The sequence below is a fragment of the Recurvomyces mirabilis genome, assembly GCF_035927965.1.
Source record: "Recurvomyces mirabilis strain CCFEE 5264 chromosome Unknown scaffold_9, whole genome shotgun sequence".
Lineage (NCBI taxonomy): Eukaryota > Fungi > Ascomycota > Dothideomycetes > Mycosphaerellales > Teratosphaeriaceae > Recurvomyces > Recurvomyces mirabilis.
In genome coordinates this window covers 613,164-631,502 of record NW_027041943.1, presented here as the reverse complement: position 1 = coordinate 631,502, position 18,339 = coordinate 613,164, and the positions used below count along the sequence as shown (strand labels likewise).

Here is an 18,339-nt window from a genome sequence, read left to right as displayed (position 1 = left end):
AATGGGCGGTGCCTGCCACCGGGCGCCAAAGCTTTATCTACACTTCATAGCAGGTCAAGGTCTCTTCGCTTTGCATTCTCCGGTACACGTATTGCGTGCATGACTCTCAACTAATTGAGCATGTCTTTTGGCAGATCAGCGTCGAGAGATTATAGTATCGCGCAGGGGCAGACTAGAGTGTAAGGGGCAGAGTCTGTTGGCTTGGGCCCTGACGCAGTTCGTGTAAAGACGTAGGCCTAGGCTGCATCCGTAAGGAGAGCATTCCGGTAAGCAGGTCGATGTCATGTTCAGGGTCGTACCATATCCATCGCCACGGTGTCGTGCTGGAAAAGCTCAGAGATCAGGTAAGATCCACCAGCCAGCTCCACCAGATCTCGGTGATGGCAGCTTTGACAAGCAGGAATCCTCCGCATCAGGTGTAATTCCTCGGCAGCAGAGCGCGGTCGTCACGCATACATAGCACCCACTATGACCCTATCCTCCCAACCCCAGCCCCGGGAAACCTCCTAGCACTCAACAATACCCCTTTCACACCTCTAATCTCCTTCTTCAAATCATCCATAGCGGTATGCTCGACAGGCTTAGCAGCCGTCTTCGTTGCATCTTCCGAATCGCCCCATAGACTGCTCATGGGACTACCGTAAATCATCATGTCAAGCTGGTGTCGCAGCTTAGTCATGTTGTCCTTCCTCTCGATGTTAGAAGACTTCGAGCGTTCCAGACCTTCGGTCAGTTCGTTGAGATGAGAGCTGATGCTGCCCAAGTCTTTGACGTGGTGCTCAACGGATGTGACCTGGCTAGCTGTGCCAGCACCGTCAACGAATGGATCCGAGGATCGTCTGGATGGTAGTGGTGAGGTTTGAGTCCCCATGTCGCGATTATAGAGCTCTGTTGGATCCGAGGTGACACTCTCGACATCGTCGGCCTCAATCTCTGGCGTCGGTAGCGCAGGATGAGGTTCAGGTACCTTGCTTACGATCTTCCTCAAACGCTCGTTGAATTCGTCTACTTTGCTTTGGCTGTGATTGGCGAAATCATGTCGTGCCCCGGTCAGGCTGTCTGTCATGGGTTTGACGAAGAAGTTGCTTGCGCCGTAGAAGAGAGTGGCCAGTCCAGCAGCAAAGTAAGTTGCGCCGATCAATCTTCCTGGCGTTATCAGTGGTGGTGGTTTGTGTGCCTCGACCAGGAATTCTGGGTAGGTGATAATGGGAGGTGTGTTAGCCGAAGCTTGTCGTTGCGCTGCAGCTTGTGTGGGTTGACCTTGTGGTGGTCGACTTTGTTGGAATGACGTGAAGTCGGCTGTCGTGAAAGCACGGGTGGGTGTACTTTTCGGCTTGATCACCTGGTCGATGGTCTCCACCGGTATCTGCTTGCTTTCCAGGAAGGCACGCTTCTTGTCCACGGACTCATCTTTGACCTGTGGGTCTGCAAGGAATGCCTCGACCATCTCGAGTTGTGCATCGCTGTGCTCTGGCGGAAACGAATCTTCCATATCTGTGGACTCATCTACTTCAGCTACTCCTTGCTTGTTCTCATCTCTAATGTCAACATCTTCCACTCCGCCATTTGCTTCCTTTGCCGACTCTTGCTTCGCTTGCAATATGGTCGACGGCTTGCCTCGTTGCCATGATGGAATGGATGGTTTGCCAGAATTGGCAGGCATGGTGTTCTATGGTGGTCACGACTTATTACCCACTCGTAGCCCTCTGTCAAATTACGACCCCCTCCCGAGATGCATCCAGTATGCCATTATTGAGCACTCAGAAGCGAATACGTTATGGGAGAGCTATTGCATGTGAACCTCGGTCCGCGACGCCGATCACGACGCCGGCCAGTGAATTCGGTCCTCGATCTCATTCGTCGCTGGATGTAAAGTACATGTAATGCAGGAGCAAGACTATGTTAATATAGCCATCCTCATCTGTCGCTGCACATAGGACGACCCGGCGACCAGCATGAACTATCAGGACAGCAACAAGCGATTCAAAGCAGCCAATGGCGCGCCGGTACCCATCAAAAGCCCAGCAGCAAACTTGCCGGCATATCAACCACCAGCACCTGTAAGCGTGGGAGGACGCGCCAGCAGCAGCGGGTGAGTAAGCCATTCATTTTCCTCCTCCAGTGTGCCTTGCTTGGATTGGATGTCCTTCGAGACGTGGTGTTTTGGGTCTGTCGGGGTAGGCAGCCACGTGGTCCCAGTCGTACTGCGACGATGACGGTAGGCCGTTCCTTCCAACACAGCGGTCGCGCAATCTGGGACGCGGCAGAGTAGGAGCGAGGCACGCGTGACGTACATTCATGTGTATGGTCCGATTGGAGAACATTCCACGAGCAAGCCACGATCCAAAAGAAGGGAGCACCTCACAGTCAGACCCACGACGACAACATACACCAAGAGACCACAGCTATGCCTCCAACCCGCCGGTCCACTCGCACCGTCTCTTCGATCAATACTCGTGCAATAGCGCAGCCATATATAACACATACTAACACACGTACTAGCAGCACAGCCAATCTTTCGGCCTCCGTCGACCGCTCCAGCAACGGTGCTAAGCCAGGATTACGTTTGACCGTCAAGGCACCACCAAGCAAACTCCGCCAAGCCACGTCTAGCTCGCAACAAGCTCCCATACCACCCAATCCATATGCGGACGGGCTCAGCGAAAGTGATGCCACACCTGCGCCTGCCACAAGAACAGCCAGGAGTACCAGGAACCCAAAGGCAGTCATCGAGCCAGAGAGCGAGGACAACGACGAAGATGCCGAAGACGAGGAGGATGACGTGGAGGTGGAGGACGACATCGATCAGGAACTGCTAGCAAATGAGGACGATGACGAGGACGAGGACGTCGACGCTGAGGGAGACGAGGACGAGGAAATGGAAGATCACCCTCCGCCACCCGTGATCAAGCAAGTCATGGCTCAGAACGGCAGACCGAATGTCACAGTCACGGCACCTTCAGAAGGCCCGCTGAAATCAGTTGAAGCCAAAGAAATGGATGACGACGAAGACGAGGAGCTTTCTGAACTCGAAGAAGGCGACGTGAACGAGCTCGAAGGTGATGGTGATGAAGATGACGAGGAAGACGATAGCGGTGATAGTGATGACGATTCAAGAAGTGCCACTCCAGATCTCACCAAGCTTACCCGACGCCAACGTGGTCGCTACGAGGAAACAGACGCCAGTCTTATGGCTTTGAGTAATGAAGCGCTGAAGAAGAAGCATTTAACTGCCGAGGAACATGCTATGAGGCGTGCCGAGATGGCAAGACGGAGGAAGAATTTGTCCGAGAAGAGGAACGAAGAGGAAAAGGTATGTCTTCCCTCCTTGCCGAATGTTAAAAACTTATATTGATTGAATGCGCAGGCGGATACAATCAACAAACTTCTCTCGAAGCCAGCCCCGAAACGCCGTACCAGGGCCGAGATCATCGCGGCGCAACATGCGGAGGCTATGGGTACGCCAGGAGCTGAGAATGGCGAGTATGAGAGGCCAGACCCGCTGTTCACAAGGTATGTGCAGGATAGGAGTGGGGCAAGGCTCGGTGTGCCTGAAGAGTGGCTAGAAGCACCAGTCGGGCAGATCTTCAGGAGACTTGGGGGAGGCAAGATGGTTGAGGAGGTGGCTTGAATCAATGGTCGGCCTAGTAAGTAGAAAAATTGGGATGCAGGCCGTCCTGGTAAAGTTGACCTTCGAGTCTGTACAGCTTCCTTATACCCATATACACCGTCTGTATAAGCTCCAATCAAGGCTACGCTCGTGTCCAGTAAAATGTAAAGCAATAACCGCATCCCCCAAACCATGACACGTAATGGGCTCGGTTGGCGAGTTTAGTTGTACTTCTCGGTGGTCGTTCTAGTACGGCAATATGACAGACAAGTCCACGATATATCAGGAAATGCAGTTGATTATCCGTTCCTTCTTTTGTTATGAATGTGTTATGAGAAAAGAAGAAGAGATCGTAGTGGAGTGATGCTGGTGAAGACTTGCGACTGCGGGCGCCAAGACGGAGATGGGGCCTGTGCGCTTTGCGGATGTTCAATCGAATTTCTTCTGCAGAAGTTCTGAGCATGAACATCAACATGCAGTTGGCCACAGGAAACATGTGCAGTATGCATGGAGCACATACCCAAGCGACCAGGGCACAGAATGACTCTGGTACAAGGCTCAGACTGTAATGGTAGGTGATAGTCCCGGACGTTCAACGAACAAACACAAATATATACATACCACGATTTGCCTGCTAGCTGGCTCCTGCAATAGCCTTCAATGCATACTTCATCAATCAGTGGAAGAGCAACCCTCGGTTCTACGGGGCGGTGTAAGCAGCACCGCGTCTTCTCCACCCTTCTGCGATTTGATATCTGTGATGCAGGAGGACTAAATATATGACGGACACTCAATTGAAATTCATAAAAAGCCGATGTTCTGGTTGGACGCAACGTTGAGCACTGCATGCTCGTATGATCATTTTATCGTATGCTATCTGCTAAATCTGTTGGCTTTGAGGAGCCTAACCTAAGTAGCGTCGAGTGTTGTGGCGCCATTGCGAATGGCGGATGGCACCGAGCGAGTCGTCTAGCAAACTGTCGTATCTTTCATCCCCGACCCATAACGTCTTCACCCTCCCACCTCAGTGTTTCTCCGCGCTCGCCGGCATACTTGGCAGCTCTTTCATACTCTCCTCAATAATCCTCAGCGCCTCTTTAATCTGTTCCTCGCTGATCACAAGCGGCGGCGCCATGCGGATGATGTTCTGATGCGTAGGTTTGGCCTGCGAAGAAGACGCGTCAGCGTCTTGATCCAGCAAACTTGTTTCTTGAACCGCCCCGCCAGAACCATGTCCATTGCTGGTGGAGGAAGAGGTGTTCTTGACGTGGGCGATCTTCAGGGCGCGGCCTACCAGTAGTCCTTTCTCCTTCATCAACATGCATAGATCCCAGGCGCTGTGGCCGTTCATTTTCGTCTCGTCCATTATCATGGCGTTCAGCAGGCCTTTGCCGCGGATGAGTTTTATCATCGGATCGCGGGACTGGATGTCCCGGAGACCTTGGCGGAAGAGTTCACCCAACTTGTCCGCGCGCTCGGTGAGCTGTTCCTCCTCTACGATTTCGAGGGCTTTTATTGCCACGGCACTGCCGAGAGGGTTGCCGCCGTATGTGCTGCCGTGGGTACCGGGCTCGATTGTGAGCATAATGTCTTTGCGGCCGAGAACGCAGGAGACGGGGTACATGCCACCGCTGATTGCTTTGCCCAGGAGTACGAGATCGGGTTTAATGCCGCTCCATTCGTGGCATAGTAGTCGGCCTGTTCGAGCGATACCGGTTTGGATCTCGTCGCAGATCATGAGGACGTTGTGCTTGTCGCAGAGTTCTCGTACGCGCTTCAGGTAGTCGTCGTCTGGTACCACAATACCTGCCTCGCCTTGTATCGGCTCGACCAGAAAACCTGCCGTCTCCTTGCCGTGTGCATCGAATGCCTCCTCTACTGCCTTGATATCGTTGTAGGGTATCGCCTTCTTTGTTGCTGGACATACCGCACCCACACCTGGCAGATATGGGCCGTAGTTGTCTCTGCTTTCAGGGTCTGTCGACATTGTAATCGCGGCGAATGTCCTGCCGTGGAAGTTTTCCTGCACACTGAACACTAAAGCCTTGTCCTTGGGAATGCCCTTCACCTTGTAGCCCCATTTTCTTGCGATCTTGACACCAGTCTCGACAGCCTCCGCACCAGTGTTCATGGGCAATACCATGTCAAACCCCATCATCTTCGTGATCTTCTCGGCAAACTTGGGAAAGACATCGTTGTAGAAGGCACGACTGCTAAGTGTTAGACGGCCAGCTTGCTCAGTCAATGCCTGGATGAGCTTTGGGTGACAATGGCCTTGGTTGACGGCGGAGTAGGCAGAGAGGAAGTCGAGGTAGTGCTTGCCTTCCGGATCCCATACTGAGCATCCGGAGGCCTTGGCGAAGACGATCGGAAGTGGATGGTAGTTGTGAGCAGCGAACGAGCTCTCGGCCTCCATGGCGGACGTTGAAGAGTCGGCATGATATGCGGCCGATGAAGTGGAAGTCTGGGAGCTGGGCGTGAAGGCGGCTGCTTTGGCATTGAGTGTGCCGTTGGCGTTGCCGTTGGTATGCTCGTCGATGGCGCTGGGAGCCATGTTGACTGATTTCCGTATTTTCCTTGTTATTGTGTATGCTGTATGTGTCAGGTTGAGAGTCTGATATGATTGACTATCAATAGGAAGTAGTAGGAAAGACGATACAGGAAAGTAGGATAGAAAGAATGTGATCTTGACTTTCCTTTACGATGCGCAAGGGACTCGCCTACCCCACCAAGTGAGGGTCGAGATATCCCGCCACTTCTTCCACGAAGGTTGGACCTGTACTTAACGGCAAGGCGTGGTGCGTCTAGTGATATTGATTGAAGCTTATTGTTGAAATGAGCCGCATTATCTGGCCTCCGCTTATAATCGGCATTGCGAGTACAGTCATTGGTCTGCGACTGTGCCATCTTCTTGGCATCGACATTCGCCTCTTTGACCTCTGCTCTAGGCACATCACTCCGTTTTCGGCCCCGGCGGACGACTGCAGGAACGTTCGCAGGCGGATGTCAAAAGCGTCGTTGCCAACACTCATTACCATCACGTCTGGCCAGTGTCTACTGCTCTTGCAGAGTCGCATCGTGGCAGCTCAGCTCCAGCAAGTGTCATCACGTCCCGGCTACCGTACGACATCGCGACATCACGCTGGCTCGGTGGCAGGTCGGAAAGATAGTCGTGTGCAGACGAAATGAGAAGTTACCGTCTGCTAATGTCAAGGATAATGGCCGCGCTGTTTCGTCGATCACAACGCCGTGCTCGTATGGTCATGCGAATCCGAAGGGCTGCTTAGGCCATAGCAGCTGGCGAGCGGCCTCACCATGATTGGCTGGACTCCGTTCGATCGTATACTGTCACCTTCACCAGCTCACATGGCGCCGTCAAGAGTTGATGCCACACGGTCTACCCGCAGCCCACCCCAGACCTGACATGGATGCTGCGCCAAACAGTCATAGAACAAAAGGTAGAATACCACTCCTTCTTTGCCCGTCTCTACCCAGCTCTGTTCACAATTCCCGTGCCGTCGTTTCAGATTACCACATTGGTCGCATAACTATTAGAAATATCATGCCTGCCCACAACGACCAGAACACAATCCTGGTGGCCGAACACGAAGTCCACGGCATTCGAACTGGCGTCCAGGCATGGCTGGAGCGCCGCAGGGAGGTTGCAGGCACGAGGCGACGGCCCCAAGACAAGGCTATGGCCGTCCGGGAAGCCACCGGCGCCTCTCTTATGCTGGATATGGGCGCGGCACCCGATCCTGACCTTGTAGGAAGACCTTCTGGCCAACCACTGAAGCCTTTGATTGTGCTCGATCGACCTTACGCACCATGCGCCAGCGATGTCCCTGATTTGAAGCCTCTTAGGCTTACAGAACTGCGAATGGAGACGCACCACCGAGGCTTTTACCTGGAGGCCAGGCGGATCAGTCCTGTGGTGTCTCTTACCGTACGATCTTGGATTATAGCGCAGGATGAGGATGGTGAGGTCGAGCGTCTTGAGGTCTACTTACACACCGGAGTTGACGATGGCAATATCCTGGAATCTGCTTCTGGTTTCTTCATCAAGGAGCCATACCTCACTATCAATCGAGAAGGTCATACAGTGTTGAGAATCGATCATCCGACTGATCTGATAGCATATGAGCCTCATGGTGAGGCGTACGATGATTATCCTGGACCCTCGCGCGCGGACAGCCCGAATGAGGATTCTGCCGGCACAGAGGATGTGATCCTGTGGCTCAAAGGCAAAGGTAATGCGGCTCTCAAGCAGCGGGATCTTCACAGCGCACTCACGCTCTACTCGAACGCTTTGGCAACGAGCAGTGACTCGCGAGGAGCAGTCTTGTCCAGCCTCACGAACGCCATCCTCCGCAATCGTGCTCATGTCAATCTGTTGACAGGTCGATTTGAACAAGCCAAGATGGATGCCCTCGCCTCCTTGGCAGCAGCTCCCGATGAGATGGACAAGCATCTGAACGCAACGGCTTACTTTAGGGCTGGATGTGCAGCATATCGGCTCCGTCAATTTGAGGAAGCCACTCGGCTGTTTACCGAGCTACAAAGGCTCACGCCTGACGATACCCAGGCCGATTTGTATCTGCTAAGGATTGCGATGCGTCTCAAAGAACAGGCGACCGGCCTATACGGTTTCGGCCGTCTTCGAAGTAAGTATCGGGGCGCCGCAGAGTTGGTCGATGCTGCGGACTATGTTGTGCAGACCGTGGTCCGACACAGTGCTGGCAAGGGACGTGGCTGTTTCGCGAAGCATGATCTTGCGACTGGGTCCGTGGTGATATGTGAGAAGGCATTTTGCGTTGCAAGACCATGCTGTGGGCAAGTCAGAACTGCACTCACGTACGATACGCGGGATGACCAGATTCGTGCTTTCCCCGTGGGTTTGGTCAAGGTACTTGCCGAGAAACTGGCGAAGAATCCTAGTTGCATTGCCAAAATCATGGAGCTTGTGGGGGGACGCTCCAAAGACACAGGAATGCCCGTGGTCGACACATTCAGATTACATGACATCGTACGATACAATGCCTTCGCTGTTCCCCAAAGTGACGGTCAATCGAAAGAGGCCAGTACAGGGCTTTGGAGACATGCTGCGATGATCAACCACTCTTGTATACCCAACATTGAGCCGGAATTCATAGGTGATCTTATAATCTTTCGTGCTACTCGACCGATCAAGGCTGGCGAAGAGGTCCTCCATTGCTACGATGCTACGAGGGACTACAACACACGACGGACTGCCTTGAAGACTACATGGGACTTTGAGTGTAGTTGCGTGCTCTGCATGGCAGAAAGTGCAGATGATTTGGAGGTGAGGAAGCGAAGGGAGGAGCTGGCGAACAAGGCTGATGATTTTGTGCAGAGGATGTCGATCCCCGCCAAGAGACTTGCGATCGTGAAGGCGAGGCGCTTTATGAAAGCTATCAATGCCACTTATCATGAGGGGAGGTACGTTGGGCTACCTCGCACTGCTGCGAAAGCGATTGAGGCTTGGCTGGCTGCAGCTATAGCATGATGAGACAAGATCTTTAGCACATGTTGACGATATTGAGCCGAAGCTTGCAGCAAAGAAGCCTGCTGAAGATCGACAACGGACATGCTCAACGCTACCAGTGATTGAGCAGCCTTCGAGATTATGTGAGGGAAGCTGAACATCGCTTATGCGTAGATAATCTTCGATAATATGTACAAGCAAGCGATCGTGTAGCTGATTTATTGTTCTATTCTAATTCGATCATTACTCTTGATCGCATACATCTACAATTCCCTCTGCTCGACCGAGCCATGTGATTTGGCACCAAGGTCAACTGTGTCAAGACCACCCATCTCGGCCGCGAGCTCCCGTGATTTCTCAGTAGCAACGTCTCCGCCAAGAATAGCATCCTCACCATCGAAGTGCTTGCAGATCTCCTCGAGAGGAGTGTAGCGAGTCTCGATGTAGAAGAAGTAGACGACGCATAGCTCGACGGCGAGCCAGACGCAGTAGACGATGTAATACTTCCACTCGATGTCGTTGAGGGCGATTGGGTTGACGTACTGGTTGAAGAAGAGGGCGATGTCGACCATGAGAAACATGATGGTGAGACCCTTGGCACGGATGTTGTACGGGAGGATCTAGAATTCATGTCAGAACTCGTAGTGCAAAGATCGGGGAGAGGAGAGCAGTGAGATTGTTGGTATGGTCGTTAGAGGGCCTCGATCAATGGCCACCAATGAGCCTGATCCGGGCGCGGGCCTGGCCGGGTAGACTTCGGAGGCCCAAGCCCGGATAGTGCCGCGTTTGGCGTCCGCAGGCTATGGGTGACCATCTCGATGTTGATTGTGAACCATACCATGCCAACGAGCTCAATAAATGAATGAAACTTACCTCAGCACCATAACCGACGAGCAGCCCAGACCAAGCCATGTTATAGAACACGTAATAGATGTAGATCATAGCAATAACGGTATTACCCTCCGAGGCGATGTGATTCTTGGCAAACTCGCCAGCACACGCAGTCCAGATGATGAAGGCGCCGAGCATACCAGAGGTCGAGACAAGGAAGAGTGTGCGGCGGCCGAAGAGATCAACGACGAAGCACTGGCCAACGGCCACGATGAAGTTGAGGATCTGGAGGCAACCGTTGATAACAAGTTGGGTGTTGGAGTTCGTGATGCCGTTCTGCTTGAGAACCAGCGAGAGGTAATAGCTGGCCAGTCCATTCCCAGACCACTGGGAGAAGAGACCGAGCGTTAGCAGGATGAGAAGACGACGACGGTTGCCCTTGGTGCGGAACAGTTCCATCCAGCCGTTGCTCTCGTATTCCTTCTCAAGCATGATGGTATCCTTGATCTCCTTCAACTCAATGAGCACAACCTCGTCGTTCATGTCGCCGTTGGCATGCACCTTGGCGAGTGTGGCGTGAGCCTTCTCGACGTGGCCCTGAGCCACCATCCATCGAGGAGACTCGTCGACGAACCAGACGAAGGTCAATTGGAGAAGAGATGGTAGGGCCTGAATGATGGAAGGGACACGCCATGCCCAGTTGCTGCCAATGTGGTTGGTGCCGAAGGTTAACCATGCGGCGATGATCGATCCAGCATACCAGGTGGTGTTGTAGATCGTGGTGAAGATTGCACGATGCTGCGGGTGAACTAACTCAGTGATGAGCAGAGGCGATGCACCGTGGGCAATGGCGACACCGAAACCAAGGAAGAAGCGGGCGGCAATGACTAGTAAGACCATCAGTATGAACGTAGCAGGGTCTGGTACACGGGATACAACTTACACATGCGAAAGTTGACCGAGATGCTCTGGAGTACCACACCCAAGATCATGATAACACAACCAATGATGATACCATAGCGACGTCCCAGACCATCGGCGATGTATGGCACGAATGGAATAGCGCAGATGGAGCCGACGGACATGATAGCAGAGAAGAGACCAAGCATGGAGCCAGTTGGGTGGTGGAAGTAATTCTGCCACACATCCAGAGATTGAAGCCCGTTGACCATGGAGCCATCATAACCGTTAGTTGCAGACGTGAGGACTACAAACATCAAGCAGATGTAGTTGTTTCGCAGGCCTTTGTTGGTGTACTGTTCAACTAGTCAGTACCCCATCCCATGCCGGATTTGACGTCGTGGAATGCTCACCCAGGTGACAGCAGGAAATTCTCGCTCCGCCAAGCGGAAGGTACCCTTGGTAGGGCGATCCATTGTAGCAGATGCTGGGTAACGATCGTTGAAGGAGGACGGACTATCGTCCTGCGGGCGAAGCGATGGAAGGTGTTGAAACGAATGGAACTCGATGGATCAGGAAAGTATTTGGTGGTGAACACAGCATTTCATATATGACCAGACCATCGTCAGCATTTAACCGGTCCAAGCAATGCTACCGTACTCAAGGACTTTACAAACAAGCTCGCGGTACGGCGCCACCATCTCGACTGTCAGTAGCGTGGCCGTCAGCACGCCAGTTCCGTCTGGGCACGGGAAGTGATATCGTCTCGTTCGTGAAACGACTGCACGAGATTGGCTACAGGGCAGGGCAAAAGATGCCGGTCTCATGCAGCTCTCTTTCATTCGGCCAGGACTAGCCGTATCCGCTATAGCACGATATTGACTCCATTACTCCGAGTCTCCATTATTCTCCAGACCTTTGACCTTCGAGATGGGTGATTGATATCCACTTTTATGGCGACCTTTTCTGTTGTCTGAGCGTAAAGCTATGGCCGGGTAAATTCCACTCGCTTTATCCAGCGGTACTGAAATTGTAGCGACGTCGTAAGCTCGCAGCCTTATCGGTATCAAATTGCGTGATCCGTAACACACCCGCAGCGAAGTGAGCTTTGTTGAGACAGCGGATAGCACGGCAAGCAATCGCTTCGACAAAATGTCCTCACGCGGCGCAGTCAACGAAAGAAGTGCAAAGTCGTGCCCCATTGATCGGCTGACTGGAGAACTTGGAGTATCTCCGTTATGGTCCCACTCTCCAGCCGCTCAAGAAGCGGGTCTCGCGAATTGCAAGATGCGAACAGACCCGCAACCCACGTGTATCTGGAGTAGTCGATACAGTGGAGCAATCCTAGACCGTCAATATCTCGCCACCAAAGCTCTCGTGATGGCTGCCCGAATCTCGTTGTCACCGACATGGACTTCTACGATTTTTGAGAGGTGAAGTCACGATGCTGCGGCTCAAAAAAGGTTTCCAGAGTGCCAAGATTCTCGTTTACGCGCGTGGGAAGGCTTGTGCAAGCCACTTCCGTGTGGTTGGGCTGACGGGAGATGCAAAGTACCTTGGTACCTCATAGTTCTATGACAACTGCACAAAAGCACCTTGAACCTTTTAACCACGCGCCTCGGCATATGCGTAAGGAAGAAATGATCTTCGATAGGCCACAGACCCCACTATCACGGCTCGTCCGATTTACGACCATTTGATCCGTGAGTCAGAAGTCGCCACTCATGGTGTGAATGATGTCCATAAGCAGCACTTGCCTGGCGGACAAGCAAAATGGGCGAGTTCCAGAAGGTCTCGTGCCTTGTATGCATTCCAGGACCTTACGAAAGACAATGCATGCGAAGTCCGAGAGCCTCTTTGGTAAGGCCCACAAGCGACCGATGTCCAAACAATACAGGCTAAATCGAGAATTGTACTCTGGCGCTCGTGCAGTACATGCCACTCCTCGATGTGAGCTTCTAATCTCTGTAGTGCACACCCGCACTGCGGATCCTGTAAGCTCTACGCAAGGAATTGGCCACTCGCCCGGAAACGAGCATGTTCTGAAGTTCTTCGTATGCTCATTGACATCGCATCCCACACATCGCATCCTGTTGTGCTTTTCCCAGAATCAGTGATGGCCAGGTTGTAATTGTGCGTGCACCGCTTGTAGGGGAGCGATCTGCGTCCTGTGCCACCCTATAGATATGGTGACAACGACGACTTCCAGATTGTGAACCACGGCGCAATCTGCTCCCAACATCAGTACTTGAATGGGCCGCGGTGCGTGTATTGCATACGCTTTTGTTGCGCATCGGCACTAATCATAGCACCAGGTGATGATGTCGTACGTTCACCAGTAACGTACCATTATCCGGTGTATGAACGCCGAGTAATTTGGCGAAAGTGATTGTGGTGACCAAAGCCAAGTCCATATCGGAATAGCTCACCAGGCGCAATAAGTATCACACGTTGCAGCATAGGATCTATTTGTGCGTACGCTACTTGCTTCTGCTTGCCTGTCAATCGTCCTCTATCGCTTCCTTCTTAACTGTTGCACTTCCAGGCATTGAGCTCCTGCCAGTCCGATGACTGGTGATAATCTTCCGTTGCAGTCTTCCTCCAGAGTAGTAAGTACGGTTAGTATTGAGCTCGCTAGGCGCTTCGACCAAAGCAAGATCGCCGGTCTTACCAAGTGACATGGCGGATGCTTCCTCCAAAAGTATGCCAATAGCTAGAAGAGCAGTCTCATCCATCGACCGCTCATCTAAACTATTGGGGCTATCCGGGTTGGCTTTGTAGAAGTCAGCCACATAGGCATGCACAGCTTTAAGTAGGTCAGAGTCCGGGAGCTTCTGATCTGGTTGCAGGTGGCGGTCCGCTTCGTAGACATCATCCTCAGCATAGCGTGCGGGCGCGTCTTTTCGTCGGAACAGGGCCTCTTCCGGTGGTATGGGCACGAGTGTAGAGCTCGTCGTATCTCGATATTTTGAAGACTGCTGCTCCGTCAAGAAACCTTCGTAGCCGACACGACCTGCTACGGCGTCGTACAGCGTTGTCTGTTTGCGCAAGCCGTCTTGGGGCGGCGACATATTTTACAACCGGTCCAGCAGATCGCTCGGCTTAGGATGAGTGGTTCACATTGACTGTTGTATTGGACGAGGTCTTGTGGTTTGACGCACAGGATATACGCAAACAGATTCAAATGTGGCCCGAGCTCTCGAATCGACCAATCCACTTCGCAGCGGACATCGCGCCATATTGTGAGCAGCATCAACATGCGAATGACCCACGATGAATGACCACAAAGTCCATCACTGCCACATTGATTGAGTTGCCATTTCGTGGGTACAAGGCCATGTTGAACCCAGATGAACTCGTATCTGCTGAATAGGCAGCTTGGCACTATCAGCCATCAAGGTCTTGCGAGAGCACAGAACCAACGTCTTCTCGAGTCACTGCAGGCAAATTCGAAGGTACAATTCCGGAATCGGGGGAGCAGTGGCAATCAAGGTAACACAGCACATGCTGCCGGCGTCGCCAGCATTGCCATAGACAGATTCGAAGGCCGATAGTAAGGGCACATAGAGCGCGCATTTACTATCACTAATATGTTGCAGCTTATTGTCAGGCGGCGCAGACTCGTCGGTATCTATATGGGATCTGGAGGCCGCGCAAGCGTCCGATGACGGGTCTTTTATCCATACACCACTGGCCAAGGCCTTGCGGACATCTACCACCGAAAGCTTGGGCATCACACATGTTTCTTTCTATCCCTTCGACTCTCTGGCCTTCTTGACTAGTGGCTATGACCGGACGCTGAAAGTCTTCTCCTCAGAAACCCTGCAGGCCTCTGGCACGTTTGACCTGGGCTCAACAGTATACTCTCATGCCACCTCGAACATAGCCAGCCACCTCCTCATAGCTTGTGCTTCGCAGCATCCGGCTGTGAAACTTGTGGACTTGCAAAGTGGATCAAGCACGCATTCGCTGGCAGGTCATGCAGGGTCGGTGCTGTCTGTATCGTGGCATCCGAAGAACGAGCATATACTAGCCTCGGGAGCGACAGATGGTACTTGTCGGCTATGGGACATTCGACGTAGCGCAAGCAGCCTCGGAGTACTGGACTTTGACGACAGCGTCGGATTGGGAGGGTACGACGCTATAGGTACTGGTGCGCGGCGCAGAGAGCGTGGTAAAGCGCACAATGGTGCCGTCAATGGGTGAGTGCACTGGGGGAACTATGTGAATGAAATCGGGGCCAACCCGCTGACACTTTTCTCAGGATCACTTGGTCTGAGGACGGGCGCTTCATGATTACGATGGGCCACGACGAGCGCATGCGAGTCTGGCAGATGACCACGGGTGGAAACACCCTTGTCAACTTCGGACCTTCGCTGAAGAACACATTGACAACCACTCTCACGCCGCTTATACCGCCGGCGTACTTGTCGGCTCCAGGCACAGATACTATATACTACCCAAATCCCGGCGAAATATTGGCGCTTGATTTACATAACGGACGACTCCTGAAGAAGCTTCGTGCGCCTGCCTTACAGAAGCCACAAAGCGGACGTAGCATAGGCAACCTAAGTACGCGCATTACTTCTATGGCATGGCGTGCTCACACCGTTGAACTGTACTCAGCGCATGGCGATGGCACTATCCGTGCTTGGTGTCCTTGGACGGACGATGATGACGTGGGAGACAGAGAAGGGGTTGAAGATGATGATCAGCATCGAGAAGATGATGAGACTGCTGAGCGGAAGAGAAAACGAGACGAGCTTGATCATATCGTACAAGATTTGACGAAGAAGAGAGTGACATATAGCTAAATTGGAAGCTAGTCGTTTGGCACCTTTTTCGCTTGATATCTCAAGAATCGTATATGCACACAACCAATGCCGGTCGCTGTTGTCGTCGCCAGATTAGTGAATGGGTTATGCGATTTGTGCTGCTGACTCATCGTTGTAGGAAAAGTTTATGCAAGCGCAAGCTTGATGTCGCAGCCTAGAGCTTCAGCTTCGATCTTTTGCAACTTTCACCGGGATACGCTCACACATCGCGCATCAGTGTAGCTATCTGTCTTGCATATCCTCGAGTTCGACTCACGACATCTGCGCAACCGTCCAAAGTAGTGCGCTGCGGCGCGATTGCTCCCAGCCATGGCCGACTTCAGCTACACTGAAGACCGCGAGCTGCATGACTTGAATCGGCAAGTGGTATGTGGTGCATCTCTTGTCGACTGCTACGCTACAACATTGCTAATGAAGATGTAGAACGATGACCCCGAAGAGTTCGAACACTGGGAAAAGCTCGTTCGCGCATCCGAACAACAAGAGGGCGGACTAAATCGCAACTCGAGTCCACAGGCCATCGCCGCCACAAGAGATGTCTACGACCGCTTCCTCACACGCTTTCCGCTGTTCTTTGGATACTGGAAGAAGTATGCGGACATGGAGTTTGGCATTGCGGGCACTGAAGCGGCGGAAATGGTACGTCTTGCGAAGAACGGGAAGAGAGATGCGCGAGTACACTCTACTGACACCACATCAGATCTACGAGCGTGGCGTTGCCAGCATCTCCATCTCGGTCGACCTCTGGACAAACTACTGCAACTTCAAAACCGAGACCAGCCACGACATCGACATTATACGAGAGTAAGTTTTCAGGGCACCCCTTTCTTTCCCTGCCCTTAACGGTGATGTAGCACGACCTGAGCATGACGTACATGCCTCAAGCCACATTTGATGGCATGGTGGTGACGTTGGTGAGAGTTCCTTGCCCTCGAAGGTTGTGATGCGAGTCTCACGTCTACCTGCCAGACTTTCAACTCATCTCTGCCACGTACCTTGAACGACACACCTGCTTGCTGCTGCTTTGCCGTTCTCGATATTGGACTTACCTCACGATCTTGTTGGAGCTTGTGAGCTCGCACGCACAAAGTTCGCACACCCCTCACCTGCGTTGAGACCCTTTCTAGACCCATGGCAATACCGCCAGTCTTACTGACATTGATAACACAGACTTTTCGAGCGTGGAGCAGAGAGTGTTGGCCTGGACTTCCTGGCTCACCCATTCTGGGACAAATACATTGAATTCGAGGAACGACTTGACGCAGATGATAAGATATTTGGCATACTCGAACGCATCATCCGCATCCCACTTCATCAGTATGCGCGGTACTTCGAGCGCTATCGAACATTGGCTGAGAAACGTCCGGTCGAGGAACTCGCACCCCCCGAAATCATTGGCCGCTTGAGACAGGAGGCCGAGGTGCAGTCGGGTCCAAAACCGAGGAATCCAGCAGAAGGCGAGCGTGAGTTGCGATCTCGCATCTACGCATTTCACAACGACACCTTCCAGAACACGCAGAACGAGACTACGCAACGCTGGACATATGAGCAGGAGATCAAGAGGCCCTACTACCATGTTACTGACCTGGACGATGCGCAGCTTGACAACTGGAGGAGATACCTCGACGTCGAGGAGGATGGGCGTGACTACTCTCGCGCAAAGTTCCTCTATGAGCGATGTCTTGTAACTGCTGCAAACTACGAAGAGTTTTGGCTACGCTACGTCAGATGGATGCTATCTCAACCCGGGAACAAGGCAGAAGAAGCCCGCAACATCTTACAGCGTGCTAGCTACGTCTTCGTGTCGATAGCTAGGCCATCCATACGGTTGCTGTGGGCCAAGTTCGAGGAGTCCCAGGACCAGGCGAACATTGCTGGTGACATCCTTGAAGCAGTGCTCATGGTCTTGCCAGGGCATCTGGAGACCATCCTAGCTCTCGCCAACCTTCATAGACGCAAGACTGGCCTCGATGCCGGCATTGCCACACTCAAGCGTTTCACGGACAGCCACGAGATCCCACCTTATGTCCGTGGTGCTCTGGTAGCAGAGTGGGCGCGCATGGTGGCGGATGTAAGTGGCCGCCGAGACGAAGCTCGCAAGATCTACAACAACTACCAACATCAGTATCTCGATTGCCGACCTTTTTGGTTGAAGTGGTTCTTCTTCGAAGTCAATCAGCCTGCAATAGGTACGGAACAGCAGAAACAGCACTACGCTAGAGTCAAGGCTGTCTATGAGGCGGTTCGGAAAATGTCCGCTTTACCATCTGGTACGATCAAGGACCTCACAGCGTATTACCTGACGTATCTGCAGGAGCGTGGGCCAGCAGGTGCCATGAAGGAACTGGTTGATCTGGACAAGGAAGTCAATGGACCTTTGTCTGTGCAGAAGAGCTCTAAGCAGCAGATCATGCACGACGGTAATGACAGCGTGGTCAACAACGAGATGCTCATTGAGAAAGGCTTGGCCGGCGCAGGTATGCACGAGGCTGCCTCGTATGCTTAGCAAGTTGATCGACGTGGTCTTCCTTAGACTGCTGTATGTCCTGTGGCTTTCGGAGGGCGGCTGTGTTTGTACAGTAAAAGGTGGCAGGGTTGAGCTTGCGTACGACCGTATCGGAGGTCTGAGACGATCGCATCCTCAATCAGGATGTCAT

At 52.7% G+C, this 18,339-nt stretch overlaps 8 protein-coding genes across 8 annotated transcripts; 4 read left to right on the top strand and 4 right to left on the bottom strand.

The window, feature by feature from the left end:
* Positions 1-466: 466 nt before the first annotated feature.
* Positions 467-1,663, bottom strand: LTS14_004274 (uncharacterized protein; the record flags this gene model as incomplete). The annotated part of the gene is made up of 1 exon (XM_064836976.1): positions 467-1,663. One exon carries the CDS (start codon positions 1,661-1,663, stop codon positions 467-469), a length of 1,197 nt encoding a protein of 398 aa, XP_064695609.1.
* A 292-nt stretch (positions 1,664-1,955) lies between these two features.
* Positions 1,956-3,631, top strand: LTS14_004273 (uncharacterized protein; the record flags this gene model as incomplete). Its single annotated transcript, XM_064836975.1, has 3 exons — positions 1,956-2,092; positions 2,503-3,313; positions 3,368-3,631. 3 exons carry the CDS (start codon positions 1,956-1,958, stop codon positions 3,629-3,631), a joined length of 1,212 nt encoding a protein of 403 aa, XP_064695608.1.
* A 1,003-nt stretch (positions 3,632-4,634) lies between these two features.
* Positions 4,635-6,164, bottom strand: CAR2 (ornithine aminotransferase; the record flags this gene model as incomplete). Its single annotated transcript, XM_064836974.1, has 1 exon — positions 4,635-6,164. One exon carries the CDS (start codon positions 6,162-6,164, stop codon positions 4,635-4,637), a length of 1,530 nt encoding a protein of 509 aa, XP_064695607.1.
* Positions 6,165-7,172: 1,008 nt separating this feature from the next.
* LTS14_004271 (uncharacterized protein) lies at positions 7,173-9,137 on the top strand (the record flags this gene model as incomplete). Its single annotated transcript, XM_064836973.1, has 1 exon — positions 7,173-9,137. The coding sequence occupies one exon, from the start codon at positions 7,173-7,175 to the stop codon at positions 9,135-9,137; it is 1,965 nt and encodes a 654-aa protein (XP_064695606.1).
* A 242-nt stretch (positions 9,138-9,379) lies between these two features.
* Positions 9,380-11,323, bottom strand: LTS14_004270 (uncharacterized protein; the record flags this gene model as incomplete). The annotated part of the gene is made up of 4 exons (XM_064836972.1): positions 9,380-9,736; positions 9,990-10,834; positions 10,891-11,203; positions 11,261-11,323. 4 exons carry the CDS (start codon positions 11,321-11,323, stop codon positions 9,380-9,382), a joined length of 1,578 nt encoding a protein of 525 aa, XP_064695605.1.
* Positions 11,324-13,348: 2,025 nt separating this feature from the next.
* Positions 13,349-13,918, bottom strand: LTS14_004269 (uncharacterized protein; the record flags this gene model as incomplete). The annotated part of the gene is made up of 1 exon (XM_064836971.1): positions 13,349-13,918. The coding sequence occupies one exon, from the start codon at positions 13,916-13,918 to the stop codon at positions 13,349-13,351; it is 570 nt and encodes a 189-aa protein (XP_064695604.1).
* Positions 13,919-14,197: 279 nt separating this feature from the next.
* On the top strand, positions 14,198-15,661 carry LTS14_004268 (uncharacterized protein; the record flags this gene model as incomplete). The annotated part of the gene is made up of 3 exons (XM_064836970.1): positions 14,198-14,339; positions 14,458-15,049; positions 15,112-15,661. The coding sequence occupies 3 exons, from the start codon at positions 14,198-14,200 to the stop codon at positions 15,659-15,661; spliced, it is 1,284 nt and encodes a 427-aa protein (XP_064695603.1).
* Positions 15,662-15,991: 330 nt separating this feature from the next.
* LTS14_004267 (uncharacterized protein) lies at positions 15,992-18,188 on the top strand (the record flags this gene model as incomplete). The annotated part of the gene is made up of 4 exons (XM_064836969.1): positions 15,992-16,048; positions 16,106-16,321; positions 16,383-16,486; positions 16,853-18,188. 4 exons carry the CDS (start codon positions 15,992-15,994, stop codon positions 18,186-18,188), a joined length of 1,713 nt encoding a protein of 570 aa, XP_064695602.1.
* Positions 18,189-18,339: the final 151 nt, after the last annotated feature.